Source organism: Brienomyrus brachyistius, chromosome 5, assembly GCF_023856365.1.
Source record: "Brienomyrus brachyistius isolate T26 chromosome 5, BBRACH_0.4, whole genome shotgun sequence".
In the NCBI taxonomy this organism is placed as follows: domain Eukaryota; kingdom Metazoa; phylum Chordata; class Actinopteri; order Osteoglossiformes; family Mormyridae; genus Brienomyrus; species Brienomyrus brachyistius.
Window position 1 is genome coordinate 23,509,698 of NC_064537.1, and position 23,067 is coordinate 23,532,764.

Below are 23,067 nucleotides of genomic sequence, written 5' to 3' on the forward strand. Positions count from 1 at the left end.
AGGATTCAGCTTGCACTACATTATCAGGAAGGCTATTCCATACTCTGACTACACACTGTGTAAAGAAGTGCTTCCTTAAATCCAGTTTGAAATGTTCTCCCGCTAATTTCCACCTATGGCCACGAGTTCATGTATTTAAACTAATGCTGAAGTAACTATTTGGTTGAACAGCATCCAACCCTGTTAGAATCTTATATACCTGGATCATGTCCCCCCTCAGTCTCCTTTGCTTGAGACTGAACAGATTTAGCTCAAGTAACCATTCCTCGTATGACATTCCTCTAAGACCAGGAATCATTTTTGTGGCCCTACGCTGCACCTTTTCTAAGGCCACAATGTCCTTTTTAAGATATGGTGACCAAACCTGCACACAATATTCTAGGTGAGGTCTCACCAAGGAATTGTATAATCTTAGCATTACCTCCCTTGACTTAAACTCCACACACCTGGAGATATACCCCAACATCCTATTGGCCTTTTTTATTGCTTCCCCACACTGGCGAGAATGGGACATGGAAGCATCAACATACACACCAAGGTCTTTCTCATGATCAGCTACCTTTATTTCAGTCACACCCATGAAATACCTGTACTTTATATTTCTGCTCCCTAGATGGAGTACCTTACATTTATCGACGTTAAATTTCATTAAATCAAGATCCCGCTGTAGCTGCTGAGCTTGCATGTCCCAAGTCCAGCATAGCTTTCTGCTTCATGTGTGCTATTGTAGGTGGCTCAGTGTGTATCGCTGTTGCCTCGCACCTCCAGGGATGAGGATCAATCCCACTTCTCTTCTGTGTGTGTGGAGTTTGTATGTCCTTCCCATGCTGTGTCAGAGTACCCTGCTTCCTCTGACAGTTCAAATACATGCAATTAGATGAGGTCACTTATCTATCCATCCATCCATTTTCCAAACCGCTTATCCTACTGGGTCGCGGGGGGTCCGGAGCCTATCCCGGAAGCAATGGGCACGAGGTAGGGAACAACCCAGGATGGGGGGCCAGCCCATCGCAGGGAACACTCACACACCATTCACTCGCACACGTCACCTATGGGCAATTTAGCAAGTCCAATTAGCCTCAGCATGTTTTTGGACTGTGGGGGGAAACCGGAGTACCTGGAGGAAACCCCACGACGACATGGGGAGAACATGCAAACTCCACACACACGTAACCCAGGCGGAGAATCGAACTCGGGTCCCAGAGGTATGAGGCAACAGTGCTAACCACTGCACCACCATGCCACCCCCATCACTCATCTAAGTGCCCTGTTATTTGTCCCTCTGTGAGTGTGCAGAGAGCGGCCAGACATGCTCTGCAGGGTGTCCCCCTCCCTTATGCCCTGTCTTATGTTCTCTGTTACTGAGTAACTGGATGATTGATGGGTGGACCTTATTGTTTCAAAATCATATTGGAATATAAAAACTCTTTTATAAACAATTAAACCAGATTGTGCACTTTTGAACATATAGCCATTTTCAAATATGACACCATCGTAATTCCAATACCAGTCAATGGTCCTTTATCAGAAACCAATCATCTACATATGGAGGTTTTCAGTAGCTCCATAATACCTAAATGAAACATATAAAACATGTAATGAACAGCTTGACAATAGTAATAATAGCTATGCATATTAAACATAGCTATTGATATGCACTTAAATGTATCATACCAGTTATGTTTTCACTTTCCATTCGGGCAAAAGCCTTGCATCGATTTTGATTCCTCTGATTCTCAGAGTCATAGTTCCAGCAGCAGAAGGCACAAGTATTAAATTAACCTCATTTTCTAACATCTGGTGTAGTGATAGAAAATTAATGCATCTACAAAGTGCACATACCTTGAGAATGAAGCTTTTTGTTGGCATCAATAGACTGAAGCTGGTCATAATGTGGCCAGAAAATTAGCTGAGTGATGTTTCATTCTTCGGGATGATGACAACACGAGCTGGTGATGTTGCCGGCTTTGCTGGGAACAAAAAGGAACAAAGCTACTGTTGGTTTCAGGTTTTCATGAACCACAAGCTGGGTCCTCACTCTCCGAGAGCACGAGGTACGTCAGCAGCCAAAATGAATGAAGAAGTTTCCATCGAGCGGCTCTCCGAGCAAATGCCTCTTCTTTCTGCAGTGGGAATTGAAAGCAGCCAGTCACCGGGAAGTGTGATGAGTCACACATGTAAGATAATATTTCCCCCGGAGATTCTGCACGAAACAAAATGATGTTCTCTCTTCCCTACTGTTTTCGAAAAGAAGGGACGGAGAAAAGAGCGATTGTGTGGCAAACCAGCAAAACACTGGATAAAAAGGATACGTATTGCAGACTTAGGGGGCAACAAAATACAGTTTCTTTAACTCGATAGCCACGGCTTTTGTGTTTCATGTTTGGAACCCCTTAATGGAGTTTCACATCGATCTTATCGCACCTTGTCTGCGGAACCATCTTCTCTGCACCTCTCCTGAGTTAAAGCCAGCTGACTTGGCACATTTTTAAATCCCAGAATAGCTCGGTGCAAACACAGAAAATAGACTTGCAGATGCTGATTATAATCTGTTTTTTTCCCCTAAAATAAAAGTGCAGATTCTTCATCAGTGTAAACAAACAAAGGGGGGGGGGGGCTGTCTCATACTGAAATCCCAGTGCAGCTGTGTGTAGCTGCAGGCCTGAACAACACAGTTAAAGTCCTTTTATGGGGATGACATGGTCGTTATCAATTCAGTGGAGAGACTGTCCTCGGAACCATTCTGCTTGAGGTATGAAGTCATCAAAAGGAGCATGTATAGCTTTGCTAACCCCAGATTTTTTTCTGCAGTCTAGAAATCAGTCAAGATATGGATACAAAGACATTACACTGTCGTCATTACTCTATGGTGGTATGATTTCATCCAGTGGTCTATAAAGTCTTTGCCTACAGTCGGGCTTAACAAAACCCAATCAAAACATGGATACAAAGACATTACACTGTCATCATTACTCTATGGTGATGATTTCATCCAGTGGTCTATAAAGTCTTTGCCTACAGTCGGGCTTAACAAAAGCCAGCATCAAGTAGCATCAACAACAAATGGAGTCTACTGACTGCATTTTAAACCTTTTTGGCTTGATTGACTAAAGTTAATTAACAAATAATATATTTGGAAAATGATGTTATATTAAGTTCTTTATCCCTAAAATTTTTGGTTTGATTCTGTATAACACTTGTTAAAATTAACATATCTAAATGTAAATGTTTTTTACCCATGAATAGTTTGCCATCAGCCTCCCCAGGAAAAACTCAGCCCCCCTATTCATTCATCTCTAACTACGTCACTGCCGGGAAATTTGTCCAGTATATGTATAATAATACAACTTAGCAAAAATAACTGCTATTGTTATTTTTGTTCAAAATAATAGTTACTTGCTGTTGAGATAAATCATCATAAGCTAATTGCCGCTGCTCTATTGTTTTCTGTTTGCTTTTTGTCTCTGAGCAGTTTGTTCATGCAGGTTATTGTAGGAAGTGGTAATGCTGCTAATGCTAATGCAGCCTCTGTCTGCTGGGGGAACCTGAGCTTGTTTAGTCTTTGGGTAGATTTTTCAGGGACCAGTTACTGGAAAATCATTGCCAGTTTTTACAGAAACTTGAATTGAATTGAATTTTCAATTCTTTATTTTTGTCATGTGTATGTCAGCACAGCGAGATTCAGTTGACAACTCCTTACGAAGTGCAAACAAAAGGTATTTCAACAAGGTATGGGATGTGGAAACGAAAATGTCCAAAATAAATATGTGCAAAACCCCCATATTGATAAACAGAATGTGGGGGTGTGCTGAATGGAGGATTCAGGGTAAAAAATGTCCTTTAGCCTGCTAGTGTGGGTTTTGACTGCCCTGTGCCTCATGTTTGATGTAGATAAGCAACATTTCAGAACGTATTTATTTTCTTTGACTTGTGGATGACTTTCCAGTCCATTATCAATTCATCAATTAAATATACATTTAGTTACATAGCTGACGATGTTCTCCCCATTTATGTGGCTGTAGTCCCAGGGGGCACTGAGGCATAGGGGCCTTGCTCAGGCGTCCTACGGTGATCACTCATCGGTAACCTTCACATCACACAGACAGTATCCTAACAAACTGGGCCATACAACACCCCCCACACACCCCTGTGATACATTGATCTTGCACAGGTGAGCAGGTAGTGGGGAGCATATCTGTGTTCGCAGGCCTGTATGTTCCCTCAATATGATGTATTTAGCAAACTTGTTACATGGTCTCGTAGGTCACAAAGGAGGTCATGAGATCTAACCCTAATCCTCGGAGCATGGCATTGGGGTGAGAACTGGACTCTGCATCACGATTCACATTAGATGTAGGTTGGGTTGAATATTAAAATTATGATTAAGGTTGTGGTTAGGGTTAGGGTTGGGATTAGGGTGAACAGTATAGTTAGGACTAGGAATAGGCTTAGTACTGATGATATTGTTGGATTGTACAACAAGCACGGCTTTATGCTAATGATGTAAAGGTCACAGGTTCAAATCCCACACACATGAATTGTAACCCCTTATTGAGGTCACTTTGGATAAACACATCTGATAAATGAATAAATGTTAGTGTAATGGTTAGAATTTCACTTGGAGTTAAGGTTGTTATTTAGATTAGGGTTGGGTTTTAGTGTTATCATTAGATTTTTGGTTAGGGTTGGAACTAAGATTTAAATACCAGTTAATACTTAATTCGGTTAAGAAGCAGAAATGTCTAGTATAGGCACTTCTGAGGTTCAGAGAGAATAAGCAGTGCTTGAGAAAGATTGCAGCATTTATCATAATGCCTCAGCAGCAGCCAGAAAGACACAAAATGCCTGGAAATTGTTCTGGGTGCCGTCACATAGCATTCAGAGCATGTTCAAGCAGATCGCAGTCGGGCCACACTGTGTTCCAGCGAAGCCCCACATGAATCCTGCCTGCAGCTTTGATTTCCGGCACTTGAAATAGGACGTTCTGCTCTTTATCTGATAGATGTGAGTGATTGCTTAAAGGCCTCTGGCAGGAGGACACAGTCAAAGGAAAGATTTGATATCTCAATATTCATTCTTGTTTTTCTATTCATTTTTTTTTTGTCTAGGTGTGAAACACAACAGTTACTCAGTGATTGGAAGGGCACCAGTTACAGAAAGCTGATCTTTTGGATTCTTCTGACAGAATTACTCACTATAGAAAGAATGCCATCCCTACTGATCCCTGCCATGTAGGACTGCAGGCATGTGATGTCTTCTGGCATGTTCTTCATTTGTGTAAAAATATCTTGCTATTAGGTTAGCTCCTTTGCCGTCAGTAATACAACATTGTCAACAACTGAAAACGGTAAATCAAGCTGTGTTAGGCAAGTGAAATAAATAAAGAATGCTGGTCCTTCATTCATGATAAAAGATTTCATGATATTTAATCAGTTATCTACTTCAGAGACATATCAGAAATTACAAGTGTGTTGAAATTCGAAGAACTTGAATTAGAGAACAGTGAAGAATATGCATGGTACACAACAAAATTTGCTTTTGGGAAACAAAGCACATTTCTTTTTGCCTGCTTGTTTTAAAAGTTGGTTTCGGAGGTATGAGAGACTGGAGTCTGGTGCAAGACCCAGAAATACAAGTGATGATTTTGGAGCTATTTGTTGCAGATAAAAATATTGTGATATTTATGTTAAAAAAAAAACATGCTGTTTCTTGCAGAAATAACCAAATGTATCCCTAACTACAGAAACCAATGAAATATTGACAGAGGCTATAACTCTAGTTTTTCTCATCTCGGTCCTCGAGGATGCCCATCTGGTCCATCTTTTTGCTCCCTCCCAACTCCCTGCCAAACAGTCCACATTTTTGCTTCCTCCCACCAGCAAGGAGGGAGCAAAATCATGGACTGTCTGAGAGTCCCTAAAGACCAGATTAAGAAACACCGTTCTACTTTAAAGTCTCACTGTTATTTCAGTGTATGGCTGTATGGCATATTCAAATAAAATTACTTTGGGGTCCTGCTGACCCCCTAATATGGGCTCCTCAAGGGTCACTCGGTTTTTTGGTATTACACTGTGTCAGAAAGGAACTATTGATCCCATGTAGGGATTCATACTTTCTGTACTATTTCCCATTGAACAGGGAACACTTTCACTCTGCTTTCAAGAATTCCATGTGGGTGTCTGTCCCATTCAGTCAAATCTGTGCTTGACTTTACAGTGATTTCTGTGGGAAATCAGTTGATCTTGGGGAAAATACTTCCCAAAATGCAGTTGTTTTCTGATGATTCGATGAAGATTGAATGGTAATTCTGTTTGACCATTAAGACTTTTATAAATTGGTATATTTATCTTCTTAATCTTCTTTATAACCTGGTAAAATGTCTAGTGTGTAATAAATGAGTGTTGGGTGGCTTTCTCTGTACCACAGCGTAACTGCTGTGCTTTATTCGGCTGGGGGTGTGAGGCAGGGCTTTGACCAAAAGGTGTTGTACCGAACAGGAGACGGCCACATTGACGCTGTCATTGTCACCGCTGAACAAAGCCTGGTGGCTTTCAATAGGGGGGCCTACACAGCCAGCAACGAGCCTGAATAGTGAATAGAAGCAATTACGATCTAAGCCATAAATTTAGCTCTTAAATCATTGCCATCATTTTTAAATAGCGGGGACAAGCGACTGGATGACATTTTAGAATTCTTAAATACATTATGTAAGCTCCAATATCACTGGTGATCTTTCTGATTAAGCTCGCGTGTCACCCCCAATCTGAACTGGGGAAAGGTATGTCAATCTAGTTAGCCACTCAAGATCATATTCTGTTTGGTTTCTTAATTATTCTTCTATTCCTGATGCAAAAAAAGAATGACAGAAATAGCATACATTTGATTTGAATTAGAATAAATTATAATAAAAAAGTTCCTTCAGTGAATGCTTATTTTTCTAAGTCTCCACTTAGGACCCCACAATGCTGACTACTGTGGTATACATGTCATTTACACCAGAATTGTGGTAGCAGCTATTTTTGTCAAATCTCGACAACACAGTTGTGGTGATGACAGTTCCATCAGATATCACACTTACATCTCTGAACAGCAGGCAGGAGTCCAGACCGAGGGTAAAATTCATGGTTTAGGAGATCACTTTCACGCCACACTGTCACGGTTTATTTAGATACAAGGGCCTATAGCACCCCCTACTGGTCAAACCTGGTCCTATGTAAAATGCAACAGACATACAAGCAGTTGCAGCGTTATTAGGTATCCCTGAACAGTCCTGAATCAGATCCATTTCTGTCTCTTTGAATTTCCTGTTAGCTTTAACGAGTCTGGCTGTTCTCTTCTGACCTCTCTCATTAACAAGGGGGTTTTAGCCACAGAAATATAAATTCCAGAGTCTTTTTTATTATTCATTATGCGTCGTACTCTGTAAACTCTAAACACTGTAGTATGTGAAAATCCCAGGAGGGAACCTGTTTCTGAGATGCTGGAATCACCATGTCTGGCGCTAACAATGTCATTTTATTCAAAATCGTTTAGATCAGGTGTCCTAATGATCAGATGACTGACCCTCCTGACCCTGTCTGCCTGCTGTAGGTATTCAGCTGCAGCCACGCGATCCACTCTTTGCAGGGTGTTTGCATTCACACGTCGGTGTGAGTAAGAAACTGGCCAATGAGTGTAAAAATGGCCAGAGTTGTGGAGACATTTTACCACAAAAAGAGAAGGGATTGTGGATTTGTGACGTTTCCTTGTGGAAATCACAAGCTGAAGTGATCACCCTGTGTGGTCTAACTAGTAACAATACGCATACAATGGGCGGGAAGAGGGGGGGTTGTTTCTGGGACCGCACTCAAAAAGTCTTTGGGGCCCTCTTAGTGCAGTAATTGTTTGTGCCAATAGGGGGCCTCCAAATCTCAAGAGCCCCATGCGAATTTATGAACACCACCACTGCTCATGCTGTGCCATAATATGCTTCTGTTATCCTTCATGAATTAAACCACGGGATGCCATCTGATGTAGGACCCGTCCTTTCAATCATTAGAGCGAAATCTATATCAGCTGTGTCACCTGCTTTGACCACTGCAACCCAGACCAGGTGCAGAGCAGGGACTCAATCAGGTGCTGCCACAAACCGGTGACACATTTACGGTGGGCTACGCCAGAGACAGCGACACTAAAGATAGCTGGGACACCTGACATTTACCAAGTGCCCGCGGTAGCCAGAAAGTTCACAGTGCTGGCTGCGTGAGCGATCTTCATGAGCCAATAAAAAACTGCTGCCCCACGCTAGTGTCCTGTTCCATTTGTTGCTCAGTGTTTTGCTTGGTTGGCCATCTGGTATGTGTTACCTGCTGCCATGGGGGTTTGCCTGACCCGAGTGGAGGAGGTAGGAGAGCAATCACATGACTGTAACCCTCATGAAGGACAATGCAATAGAACTGCAGGTGGATTTTTTGTTTCTTACCAGGTGCTAATTGAGGTCTATTGAGGGTGGAATGATGGTGTCAGAGTTCATATACGATTAACATGTCCAACTCTGGGTCTGCTTTCTTCACAATGTCATATTCCTGCTTGAAGCTGGAAGGTGATGCCATGATTTCAGTGTCCTCAGCCACCATGCCTAAGTACAGCATGCATTTTGCCGTAATCATACTCCATGGTCCACAAAAAAGCATGTGACCGATGCCCCGTATCCGGCCTCATCTAGTAGTCAAACGGAGCACGTGCCACAAAGTGGTTAAGGATCACTGGCTGGGTCCATCTGGCGTACTTCAAAAGATCGTTCCCAAAGTGACGATGGGGAGGAGCCCTGTTTGAACTGTTTACGCATTAGCAGCTGACCTAAGCAAACACCCCCCTGAAAAGCCAGAAGCAGAGGCTGAAAGACACACTGCAGCAAGTGAGCAAGTTATCTACTGGGGGCACCAGTTCTGCTGGTCAGAGGAATATGTAATACATCAGTTTTGTGTGTAGTTGTCATTGGTTCTTGGTCACATGTCTGAAAAAAACTCTTTTAAAAATTAGTCTAGCAGCATAACATTTTAGTTGTTTCATTGTTTAATAAACTCCTTTTTAATTCAGACCAGGCCCGGCCCCATGAGAGGTTGGAGGTGGGCTTGGGGCCAAGTGTATGATTCCCCTCCCCCCTAGAGCCAGGGCCAACTCCAAATACAATCTATCCCCCACTCTATGTGTGTGGAGTTTACAGGTTCTTTCCATGTTATACCAGTTGCCTCCTGTGGTCCAAAGACATGTAGCTAGGTTACATGTCCATAGTGTGTCCACATGTGTACTCTGCAATGGACTGGCATCCCGTCCAGGGTGTACCCCAGCCTCCTGCCCTGTGACGGACTGGCATCCCGTCCAAGGTGTACCCCAGCCTCGTGCCCTGTGACGGACTGGCATCCCGTCCAGGGTGTACCCCAGTCTTGTGCCCTATAATGAACTGGCATCCCATCCAGGGTGTACCCCAGCCTCGTGCCCTGTGACGGACTGGCATCCCATCCAGGGTGTACCCCAGCCTCGTGCCCTGTGAACGAACGTTTTGCCCAGGGGCCCACACAACCCATAATCCGTCCCTGCGTCCAGGGTGTACCGCAGCCTTGTGCTCTGTGCTTCCAGGGTAACACTCCCTATTATCCTGTGCTATATAATTGCTTGGGAATTGATGAAATTGATGAAACTGGATGACAGCTCCCCAGATGTTCTAGATGTTATCATGGCAACTCTAATGACCTTCGGAAGAGAGTAGCTACTGAAAAAAACCAAACTGAGCAGAACTGATATTGTTTTGTGAACCGCACCCCTGATGGATAACTGACAGACCAGCCTACTTGCAAAGGCAATCACACATGTTGTGCTTCTTGTCTCAGCAGAAGGGGGAAGAGGCCGTAATGATATCGCAAACCAGTTTTTGTTACAGAATCTTTTTTTAGATGACTTTTAGTATTAACAAAAAGGACTTACACACTATAAGTCCTGACATCTGAGCAAAGTAAAATTCAATTTTCTTTCAGAAAAGAATCTAGAGATACCCTGGGAATGCCCTGTGGACATGTTGGAAGAGTAAAGAGTTAAGGAAGGTATAAAAAAACAGAGTGTAACAGTGTATATGTATTACAATGAGAAATGTATATTTTAGCAGACGTCTAAACTGGAGCAGCATCAATGTCATTAAAGTGGCTAAATTACATAGAAATAAGTCCGTGACTGAGTCAAAAGAAGAGAGCCGGGCTAGTCTAACAGATGAAGGTTAGAAGCAGATCTTTTATTTACAAAATCTTTTGCGGATGTTCTGCAGCTTAAACAGATAAAAGTATATTTACAGTCCGTTTGAGGATATAAACTTGATTATATGATATTGTATCTCTTACTTAAATAGTATACTGTTTAGCGGCGTTAATGTGGAAAAAATATATACATTAAAACGACAAATCACGGTTTCCTTAAGTAATTACAGTCATTGGTAGGGCGCCTTTAAGAGTTTAGATTTTCTTTACATTGCCTCCTGTGGTCGTGGTTTTCCATTACAAGTGAAAACAACACGTTCTTAAACTCGCTCCGATACAAAGTTGAATTACCAATTTAGTTAACTTAGTTGAGTTGTTTATGTTCACATTTTGCTTGAGGTGCTTTTCCTTATTCGGAAAATACGAGCGTGTTTGTACGAAAACCAAAGTCGAAGAGGTGAATACTGAGCGTGAACTCGCTGACAATAAGAACACACCGTATCAAAAACATGTAATCGGCGCGTTGATTGGACAGGCGCGGTCATGTGACCTCACAGCTGATTTACTAGCGTTAGAGGCTTCCGGGCTTCCCTGTCACTTCGCAGGATCATGAATCCGCTCCTTCACGACGCGTTTCGATTTATCGCAACCTGCTGATATTTCGCCGGTGTATGTGTGTTTCCCCCCCGCTCCCGGCTATTCGGGCTGACCAAAAATATTAAAAAAGAGGGGAGAAAACATGGCTCAGTCGGCGCACTTTAACGTCCTCGATCTCAACACGTCGATCAGAGTGGAGCACGACAGACAGCGGCGGCAGTTTACAGTTAGACTAAACGGTAAAGTACGGAGTGAGCGCGGCATCCGTGCGCCTCCCTGGCGCCGCAGCCGCCGCTCGCCCACCGACCCTCTTCATCTTTCCTTCTCAGATCGCATCTGCGCTGTTTCAGGGTCCTATTGCTGCCGTCTGTATGGCAGGCGAGGTTAGCTAGCTATCTATGGCCATTTCCACTCAGTGTGTGTGTGTGTGTTTTCCGTTGAAACTTCGTAGTAATGTGACCACCTACCAAAGTGCGTGCAGTGCCGTTTAATCGCTGGCGAGCACCTCGCACTGGCATCCGCTTCCCAGCTACTGCATTATCTTCCGAAACATTCTCTTTTTTGACATGGCAGTCGAGATATGATCACCTTGCATTCAGCCCTTTCTGGTTGGTTTTCATCCGCATCATGGTTGTTTTGTTCGTTCTCGAGAGTGTGTGTGTGTGTGTGTGTGTGTGTGTGTGTGTGTGTGTGTGTGTGTGTGTGTGTGTGTGTGTGTGTGTGTGTGTGTGTGGCTTCCTGGTGCCTCGATGGAGTGTGTTTTTATTTGCTTTCAGATGTTTCGGTTATCTCTAGTGTTTCTTTGGCCGTTTGAACGCCATCTGGGTAGCTGGGCAGGTAACCTGAATGCACGTATGGGGGACCGCCGCGTTGCCGAAATGTCCATGTAAGAATCTCGAAAAATAAAAGTACAAGATGGGTGTCCAGCTTGGAGAGCGGGCCGCGGCAGTCCCCCCTCCAGCGACGGTCAAAGGGTGCACATAGGCTTCATTGGGGTTCATATCGCCTTAAGCAAAGTGGGCTTTTATTTTATACAGCTTATTAAATCCCACTGTGCGAATAAAATATCCTAGCTTCTGTGAAAAATGTTGAAATGGTGCCAAATAGGAGCTTGTTGACTCTTAAGCAAAATTTATGAACGCATTCACTACAAAATATCCCAGACAGTGAAACTTAAGTATGTGCATAAATGTTGGCTGCAAATGTCAAAGACAAAATACAAAAGTGTTTGTGTTCCTGTGCACAGGGCTGCATTGTTAATTTCAGAGCTGGTTTATGTATGTACACTTGGGTATGTGACCACCCCCCCCCCCCCCCCGCCCCGTTGTTTCTTATAAGGAAGACTTTAGATGCATTGGACCCTCTCCCTCCCCACCCGCAGGATCTCATGATCGAGCTGTACTGTTGTATGAGTACGTTGGGAAGAGGACTGTGGACCTGCAGCACACAGAAGTACCAGATGCCTATAGAGGGAGAGGCATCGCTAAGCACTTGGCAAAGGTACCGTCAAACAACCATTCAGTAAGGACAGCATACTTCCAAAACACTTTATGTATGTATATCCAGGGCCAAACACTAGGAAGGGAAATCTCTAAAAGCACATTTTACTCTCTTCGCTGTTGTCTTTCTGGTACACTCTTACATACGGAGTGTATATCCAGTCGTGGTGTGTAAACAGGATTTTATGCAACAGGCAAACACAAAGGGTTGCTTATTTGAGTTTAGTAGCAGCATGAATAGTTTCACATGCTGCTGTAAAAATAACATGATACTTCATAACACTATAGGAGTGTTAGACTTTGGGCGAGGAAACCTGGGAGCGAAATGTAAATCTGCTCTTCTGGCTATCAAATGGATAACACGATGGATTACATGAATAAAGGAGCACTACCTGGTTTCCTGAACTGGTTTTATAAGGTGTAATATATTTTGTTATTAATGGCATCTTTTAAATTATTGAAAGAAAAGCTTTGGAAGGAAACCACATTTTTAGCAGTGATATATATCGTAAAGTAAGAAATGTTTACATCGTGATAATGATTTGTTATTTCCAAACTATGGATCCTTTCAAGCTCTCAAATTAAGTAAGATTGTATGCAATTGCATCGAAAGAGAAATGTTTGAATAGTGTAATATTGTTGCAGGGTCATAGATTAAGCATGATTTAGATGTTTTAAATTTTTAAATGTGCACACATAATGCACCATTTTCTCTGTAGTTTGTGATATTACACCAACTGGATTTTATTCGCCTAAATATGGCTAAAGGACCGCCTTCGCTGATACCTAATGATGCGAACCTGATTCATTTGTACCTTTCGGGATCTGGTTGGAACAAAAGCCCTCAAAAGCTATCATAATTATTACATTTCATAACATAATTTTTAATGTATCAGCACACTAAACTGCATCCTGAAATTGTATGTTTTTCTTATATATTATTTCTGCAATATGCATACAAATATTAAATTAGATTAAGAGATTAAAAGATTCAGTTTGACAAAGCAGTTCACCCGTCCTTCTCAGGGGCCGATTGCTGCAGTCTGTATGGCAGGCGGGCTTTGCTAGCTATGGCCATTTCCATCCACAAATGGGAATGTTTTGCATTTCTCCCTCCACCTGGGGGGTATTTTCCGTACGTCGCTTAAATCATCCAGGTGCCTCATCTTGGATGAGTTAATGACGGTGAAACTCATCCGGGATAAGTCGGTTTTTCAGACGCAGCTGTGTTGTAGATTAGTCTAGCTGGATCCATACATCCGAGATGATTGCGCACGCCCGCGCTGATTGAAAAGCCCATATATATCGAGTCTGTACAACTTGATCGGCAAGTCTTTGATAGGCTGGTAGAAAATGACGAAAGGAAGGACGCACCTTTTCACACAAGCGGAGCAGGACCTCGTATTAGAGGGATATGAGGAATTTCAAGAACTAATATGCACAAGGGGTAACACGGCAAAAGCAGCCCAAACCAGCTGGCAAAAAGTGGCCGACAAATTAAATGGGGAAGTAATGTTCATTGTACTTACTGAATGCAGCGTTTCATTTCCTATCTGTCAGATTCATTATTATTTAATGCAGTAAAATCCAGTTATAACAGACTTCACGAGACCTGGCAAAACATCCAGAGTTGCTGTATGCTTAGAACACAACTACAGGACACCATTTACTCATACCACACCCTAACAGACACACTTGTGGTATAGATTATTATGTTGTACATGTAGTAATCCTACTTTACCTGAGCAGATGCGTGACTACTAATAATTCCCACTACGTATCTGCACTGGATAGCACCGTTATCGCTGAACAAAACTACAGCTAAAAGCGGCCCAAGGGACCAAATTGTTTGTCCGCTATAACAGGATTTTACTGCTTGTCATAATTACAGATCAAACATGGGAACAGGTTAAAGTGAAGTACAGGAATATATTTCAAACTGGTAAATATTGGCATATAACTATTTAAATAATTGTTGACATAAAAAAATCATATACGTGTGTGTGTGTGTGTGTGTGTATATATATATATATATATATTTTATATATGGGTTATATATGTGTATAGGTATGTATGTATGTGTATATATATGGGCAGTGTGTATGTATATGTATATATATATATATATATAGAATCTTGCCGATCGCGCACAACCCTCTTTATATAAAATTCTCTTCTTATAATTTGCGCACCGATATCAATTGGTCGCTCATTCATGAATGGTGAGACCATGGCTGAATGGATTTTCATGCACGGACACTGATTAAGTGTGTGAGCTAATCCTTATTTACGTAGAACAAACCTGCTCCGAGCAGGTTTGAGGATTTGGATGTGCTGCTATGACAACACATCCAGCAAGAGTCTCGGGAAACCGACAGATCCAGGATCATGCCAAATCGTCAATAATTACATCCGGCTAAACGAGTAATCCACGTATGAAAAATACCCCCCTGGTTTGTATGTTTCCATAATATTTCCTTAAATTAAAAAATATCTGTATATTTTTGTGTCATTTAGTGTGATATTTATGATTCATACACTACTCATAATTGCCTGCATCTTAAATTGATTTGCAGGTTGGTTTCTAAAGGTATTAATTATGTCATATCATCTGCATAATGCATTATGTGCAGAATGGCCCCTGGTACGTGTCAGATTGACTAACCAGCTAACCCTTTCCTGTATTTTCCTGTGTCGCATAAATGCTCTCTGCTCACTCTAGGTTTCTCCTGCAATCCAAAGACATGCTGTCAGGTTAATTGGTCTTTTTAAATTGTCTGTACTGTGTGTGCATGTGCCCTGTAATGGACTGGCATCCCTTCCAGCGTGTACCCCAGCCTCGTGCCCTCTAATAGATTGGCATACCATCCAGGGTATACCCCAGCCTCGTGCCCAGTGCTCCCTGGGAAAGGCTCCAGACCCCCACCTGGCTGAATGGATGGATTTATATGTTTTTGTCACTCCCATCACTGATTTTTTTTGACACTTTGGGGGAACAAACGCATTATTTCCCAGAAAACTGCCGAAACGGACTTCGCTTTGCGCACTGTGTCGACGGGCTTTTACCCAGTGTATTCTGTTGCACGTGCTAGTTTTTAACAGATTCTAAGTACCACATGATTATTTTTAGTAAGATGATTCCTGTTTGCTTCCTTGGAGCTCCCGCATAGGTGAGAGTGTGAGTTGTCATGTCCCAGCTGATCCTGAGCTCTTCAGAAGATGATCGTGATTAGCAGAAAAGGTAGCGCTTAAACTGGTCAGGTTATCTGTGCTGATTGCCGTGAAATTTCCTTCAAAGGATGGGCGAGGCATCCGCAAGCTCCCAGCGCCCTTTGCATAGAGATCAGCTGTTCATCTGTCTGTGCACCCCTGCTTGCAGCCATTGCCATTGTGCTGAGAGCAATGGAGCCTAATATGAGTGGGGCGCGTATGCGCTAATGCACGTCAGCCATGTCGCATGCTTGTCCTCCACTTACCGCGTGTGCTGCTAAGCTTAGCATTCACGTGCAGCGTCTTTCTCTGGACTGGTTGTCTCGAGTGTCTCCCAGCTGAAAAGAGTAGCAGCAATGGAAATGCACACCAGCCCCCCACCCCTCCTCCCTGCTCCCTGTTCACACAGCTTTAAACACTGGAAGCTGGCTCCCAGTCAAGTGCTGGGTCTCCTTGCCAAGCATATGGCTGCATACACCTGTGCCGCTGTCCTAAGTGAGGTCATGCTGTGCTTCCTCCAGATGACAGTAACATGCTCACAACACAGGAAAACAGAGAGCTGTATGAGGTAATAGGAGACTATAAATACTGGCCTTTGAAGTGTGTCATCTCTGTTAGGGTCACTCTTACAGGTATTATGGGACATTATGTATGGATATGTATACATGATCGATATGTTTTGTTCGAGTTTGCTTGTGATTGGCTGGCATCCTCTCCAGGGTGTCCCTTGCCTTGTGATTTGTGTTTGCCAGGATAAGCCCTAGACTCTTGTGAGCCTGTGATGGATGGATGGATGTAGATGATTAGTCTACCCCCTAACAAGGTGATGGAGCTGCCAGGTGGTGCTGATACATTTTCCTGTGTATGTTTGAAAGCTAGGTCTCCGTTGCTGCTTCTGCCCCCTTGCAACATGCCACAGAGAATACAAGTGGGAGCTGGGCTGTTTTTCTTTGCCTTCTCTATAAACCTGCAACCATGATTAAGCATGCCTTCATGAAATAGGGGAGCCTTGGGTGATTTTCGAGGTACATATATAAATTCCTTTTAGTTTAACAGTGATAGGCACAGACTAATACAATACTCTGATATATTAGTAACTGGTAAGAGCGTTACAACCAGTGACTGATGTATATAATGTATATTATGCATTAGTTCTGTCCTATTATGTTTCTCGATGACAGGCAGACCTCTTACCAAAGTATGGTGCAGATGGGTTGACCAAACAAAGCCACACATGGATGTTTATAGCATGACACAGCAGAGTCTATGCAGTTCTACCCAGTTAGCTATATGTTATAACATACTTTTATTGCCAGTGAGAATGTAGCCCAAGGGTTTGTGGGGGGAAAAAACAAAAGTTCCATTGTCATTGTTTTGTGTGCATTTTTTTGTTTGCAGTTGTACAAAGAATATTATATGTTTGACACCTGGAATAGAAAATGTATTTTAGTTTTATAATGTAAACTTTTGCATTTATGCTTTTCGTACAATGTTTACATTCTCAAGAAGTCTTAAGTTTTGTTATTTGGTAATAGAACGCAGTAGAATGGCTTTACCCAAGTGATTGAAACTAAAATAAACCACATATAATAAAAAATAAAAGGGAAGGTAAATACTTCATTGACGAATGTTAATATTTGAAGTATCTTCTCTCAGCTAGTCCAGGCCTCCCCTCTATAATTCGCCTTGTTGTAAAGCAGAAACAGGCCACAGGTTTACAGGACTCCAGCATGTTCTGAAAAAGCCTCAGTAAGTATTATTTACAGTGCATCACAACGCTAAGCGTGTTGGCACTAGCTCAGACGCGGTTTTGGCACAGTTAGCAAGACAACACTTGAAAAATAAAAATCAGGTTTGGCCGTATACTTGGGTCAGTCTAAACACAGACTGTACAGCGAAAGCCCTGTTAAAACTTTGTTTGCTGCTGGTTTTCTCTGCCAATTTTATAGAAAAACAATATTGGTTTAGTTTTATATCCTGAAATTAAGTATAATAAGCTGCTAAATTAGGTAAACTTCTATAATAAAAGTGGTAAGAAGGTTATAATAGATACCCAAGACGGTGGAGGACAAGGTGGTTTGAGTTGTTGAGTCAGTATTTTTTACTCTACAGTCATTTAAATTGGTGTGATGAATTGCGTAAATATTTGTTTTTCAAAGTTAAATAATCTTTTAAAAGGCTGAATATATAAACGTATCATTTTTATTTGAATACCTCCACATTTTGGCATAGTTTAAAATCATAAGAACTCAGCATGTCAAAAATACTAATGCATGCAATGGCTTTTTAGCTATGGGGCATCGTTAGGGCCGGCGCCTGTCAGCGAGAACTTCGTAACACACCAGCGAACAGCTCTGCCCAGACCGAGGCTCTTATTTGCATCCATTTTATGACATCTTTGTCAAAATCCCTTCTAGGTTTCCACCCCACGGTTATATGCAGTAATATTTACCTTCAAGTGGATTTGTGGCTTTTCAGTTACTTGCTAATAAGTTACCATACCAATTCTGCTATGATTGTACATCATAGGTTGGGGCTCTAAGTGTGTAAACCTCTCTGTTCTAATCATGGGTTCACTGTGTAATTTATAGTAATGTATTCTGGAATATTTTTTACCTTGGTGGGGGTGGTGGGCAGGATAAACAAACTAGTGTGGCCATTTTAAGGTCTTTTTACAGCACTCTGTTGTACAGTGTGTGTGCTTCTGGGATGGTCACTGTAACCCATGTGGCGTGCTGTCTAGCCGCTTCACACTGGCTACTGGATGAATACAGAAATCCCCCCCATATCTGCAGATGGTATGTTCCAAGACCTACTGCGGATAATAGCGAACCGTCTGCGGACCCCATAAACAACATGATTTTTGTGTACGTACATATGGCAATTCATATATTGGGTACAGTACGAATTACCGACAAGTACTACAATAATAAAGTATGTTGGAAATTATTATATAGTACAGTACAATACTGTACACTTGCATAAAATTGATTCCAATATCTTAGCCTAATTCTCAAGAGATGATATTAGCAATGAAAAATATGTATCAAGGGATGACAGAGCAATGATAATCAGGCTTTTTATACCCCTCAAAGGATGAAAGAGTGATAAAAAGACATTCTGCTACACATTTTAGCGGATGTGGAAGGACGGCTGTATTGCTGGTTTCTGCTCTTCCTGGGTTCATCAGGTAGCAGAGCTCCTGTCCCCTGACAGCTGATCGCTAAGCAGAACCGGCTCCCCCAGCTTCAAATTCACATCAGCCCCTTTATCTGAGCAGTAGGAATATCAGCAGACTGTAATATAACTGAATTAAATACTGAAGTACATCTCGGTGTGCATACGTGTAAAGTTGCACATCACATGAACAAGTTTTTAATGATTACAGGTCATTTTCATTGAATTAATGTGACTGTGTGGTGTGTTCTATAGTTCTTGTTATATTTAGGTGTGGGACTAAGAATTGATGTTTTGCTTGATTGTTGTAGTCGTTGAAGGGCCCTGGGTAACTCCTAGGTTATTATTTCTTTATTTACTCTGCTGTTCCGATCCGCAGGGCTGTGAAATGCATTGAAAGATCTGTGGCTGTTCCGGTGCTTGAGAATTCAAATACCGTCCTGCTGAAACGTCTCTTCTGGGTTTAGGCTGCCATGGATTTCGTGGTGGAAGAGGGACTGAAGGCCCACCTAACATGTTGGTACATCCAGAAGTACGTCAAGGAAAACCCTCAGCCTCAGTATCTGGAGTGCATCCTTCACTGATCTCCAGGAGAAGAGGAGAAGCTATCAGCATTTCCAGGGTTGGGGGTAGGGGCTGGTTGTAGGAATCTGGGTGGGCTTGGGAGGGAAGGTCATAGGAATGGGGTGGGATGGGCATGTTTACATAATGAACAAGAGCGCCGCAAGGTGCGCACCTGAGATCCCACAACGTATTTATTTGCCAGTCTGAGACCCACAAACAGAACAGAGGGCCAAGAATAGGGACGTTCTTCTGCCTTTAATATGTTGGTTTTCATGTCTGCCTACATCACAAAGTATGAGGGCACACTGAAACGGGACAAAGTTTACATATCCACGAGATTCCCGTACAGGCTTACAGAAAGCTAAGGAGATGTTATTCTAAAGGGCTAATTGACTAAATACAGTTTTCTGTTTTATTTTCCTGCCATTAGCCTGTGTTTCCACAGGGTCCTTCATTAGCACGCCGCACACTTCATGATCCACAGATTGCTCACACCAGCCGAATGCACTCTTCATGTTTTTTTCTGTTTTTTTTGTATGAGAACTTTCACCTGATGGAGACCCAAGCGAAAGCCTTGAGTACAATGTACCTGTTCCAGTAAGCAAAGTGAACATTTGTTCGACCTGCCGTGGGCTAATTTTTCCTGCTAGCAATACAAGATGGACGATTGAGTCGGCTGTCACGCTCGCTGAGGTTCTAACGTTTAGAGCTAGGTGCTGTTGCAGCTGCAGGTGTGCATCGCAGGTTTCGAGAAGGTCAGCTCAGGAAGCCTTTAAGGGGCAAGGCGCTGCTGAGTGAAGGCACAGGCGTCTGAGAGACGAGGCGATGACTGACATGCAAGACTCTCATACCCAATAATGTAACGTGAGGGAAGTTGGCTTGAGTATGAAAATCGAATTTCACTAATGTCAGCTTGGCCGGAGAAGCGCGAGCAAGCTGCTTTCACCAGTTCGTTTTTCGAGCGGTAGGCTGTTCATGTGTGTGAGGCCTCCGTGCTGACAGATGGATATGGACACATATTTTCATGGCTGGAAAAGCTCACAATGCAGTGAAACCACAGACATGCTGTCGTCGTCGTCGTCCCCCCGTCACACAGGACCTTTGGCACCTAGTTAACCTTACTCAGGAAAGAGGAGGACATTTGCACTGAAACATCAATGGGGAAAAAAAACCTTTAATTCTTTGTGTCAAGTCTTTTTTTAATTTCAGTACTAATAAATACTTTTTAAAAGCTGGATTTGTCTGTTTTCATTTCGTGTTTTCATATAGAAAATGGATTTGGTTATATTGTCAAATCAAATTTTTTTTATATGCATATGAGGCTTAAAAGATGAAAGGTGAGCTTTATTAAATAAAGAAAATTGACCAGCAAACTTGGCCACGTGCATGTTACAGCTGTTAATCCTGGACATGTAGTCTCTGCCCCTCCATCGTATGAATGTTGTTCTAATGCAATTCCCACTCAGCAGCTGACCTTTGACCTGAAGTACAGTCATCACAGAGAGCATTTCCCCGCTGACAGGCTAGAGAGCGTAATAAAAGCACATGCTTTCGCTGAATAGAACTGTCCGTGCACATCTTTAAATAACCAGGCAGACTGACGACATTGTTTTGATGAGCTCAAGTTTTCCATCGGCGGTGGGGGAGCAACCTGTCCTGCCTAGGGGGCACACAGGCTTGTCCTTTATTCCTTCTTGGCAAAGTACAGAGCAGCAAGAGGAAAGTGAATATTCCATTTTACTGTGTTTCAGTTACAGTAAATCCCTAAGAAGCACGAATCATTTTAGCTGGTCACTTATTGATCATGAGCTAGAAGCTGACATTTGGAAATCCGTATCATCTACATATCTATCTTTTTTTAACTAATCTATAACAACTCGATGTTTAGCAGCTATATTTCAAGTTGATTTGAGGTGTAAGATAAAATAAACCTCAGTAAGTTCAAGGCCAAACCCTTCTAGCCTGCTAGTCAGTGTACAGGTTATAAATTGATGGGCTTCCTGATTTTACCAAGCTCAATATGTCCCTGCGTCAACAAGGAAAGGGCTTGCGTTTCATTTCTTTAACCAATCACAGTCATCTTTTTATGCCATTCTCACATTGATCCATCCATCCATTTTCCAAACCGCTTATCCTACTGGGTCGCGGGGGGTCCGGAGCCTATCCCAGAAGCAGGCACGAGGCAGGGAACAGCCCAGGATGGGGGGCCAGTCCATCGCAGGGCACACTCACACATGCACACCTACGGGCAATTTAGCAAGCCCAATTAGCCTCAATTAGTTTTAGTAGGACTGTGGGGGGAAACCGGAGTACCTGGAGAAAGCCCCACGACAACATGGGGAGAACATGCAAACTCCACACACGTGACCCAGACGGAGACTCGAACCCGGGTCCCAGAGGTGTGAGGCAACAGTGCTAACCACTGCACCACCATGCCGCCCCCTCACATTGATCCATTTTTTCTTATTTTCAACCTCAAGACATCCAACTATCAAGTCAGGGGCAGTGTGTATCTCGCCAAGCTAAGTCTTTGTGCCTTTTTTGTGAGTTCAAGCTTTGTCGTCATTATTATTATTATTTTATCGTCATCATGAAATAGACACACCCTTACATCGCTCCATACCGCCTTTACAGATAAGCACGTTCCTATGTTTTGTATTCATGACATCCCTTAATAAAAGACGTACAAAATAAAACAGATACTTTACAAAGCTGTACATCTTGCCACTTAACAGAAAACACTAGTTATATTAATATGGTGATGTCATATAATGAAAACCATGATTTATTAAAGAAGTGTAAGGCAAGCCCCTCGCTTGTGACCCAGGGAAATCAGGATGTGAGTAAACAGATATGTTTGTCGTTTGAAATAAGGAAAGCAGGGCTGTTTCACTGTGGCTGTATATTAGAAGAGCCAGTGATGTTTTGCCTTGGGTCGCATTGTTGGTGTGAGTCCAGGCTGGTTTCAGGCTTTGCACTTCGTGCCCAGCGTTTAAACTTAACTACAATCATTACATATTAAACGTATTATTAGCGTTGCTATTTTTCAGGTTAATAATTTTGCTGTTAACTATCCAGGATGAAGTATGGCTGTTATTACAAAGACTCATGCAAGGTCACATTGGGTTTACTGCCCTTTTGTTTTACACAGTAAGATGCACTAATGCCTCACTTGCAGCATTCCTCTTTCTCCAAGACGGCTTCCCTTGGCATTTTAATCACAGGATTCAAAGTCATACCGTGGTTTGTGAATTTAACAGATCGAAATTGCCACACACGCTAACAGTTTAAAAGAAAGAAAAAAAAGAATTGCCTTAAATTTATGTTACACAAGTAACATAAGTAAATATTCCATATAATTATTTCCAACCCATACCTTATCATTATTGACCAATAGGAGGCAGGATCATAATTTATAGAGAATGAACAGTTTTCACAAATACGTTTTTTTCTTTTAATTTATCATGCACATGAAACAAATCATTGATTTTTTTTCCAATAACATTATTATTATTATTAGCATATAGTTTTAAAACAATCTTTTATAACATGCTGCTTTTACCCAACATTTTAAATTAAACAACTTGTTGACATACTGCTATATCCTGAGTCCAGCATGATTGCAAAGGCAAAATATTTTTTGCATTTTTGTCAGGCTCTTCGGTGTCAGTCGCAGTAGAAGCTGCTGCGGCATAACAACCAGCCTCTTTGAAGGTTATACAAGCCATGAGAGATTGCCTAATCAAAGCAATATTAGGCAGAAAAGCTTATTCTAAACCATATACCTGGAAGGC

The 23,067-nt window shown here is 42.2% G+C and overlaps 1 protein-coding gene across 2 annotated transcripts; it reads left to right on the forward strand.

The window, feature by feature from the left end:
* Positions 1-10,607: 10,607 nt before the first annotated feature.
* On the forward strand, positions 10,608-20,508 carry natd1 (protein NATD1). Of its 2 annotated transcripts, none has more exons than XM_049014918.1 (3): positions 10,608-11,062; positions 12,205-12,344; positions 19,177-20,508. In XM_049014918.1, exons 1-3 carry the CDS (start codon positions 10,966-10,968, stop codon positions 19,291-19,293), a joined length of 354 nt encoding a protein of 117 aa, XP_048870875.1. In that variant the 5' UTR covers positions 10,608-10,965; the 3' UTR covers positions 19,294-20,508. The 2 variants fall into 2 exon arrangements, with proteins under 2 accessions (XP_048870875.1, XP_048870876.1); XM_049014919.1 differs by having other exon boundaries at positions 10,770-11,062; positions 12,205-12,323.
* Positions 20,509-23,067: the final 2,559 nt, after the last annotated feature.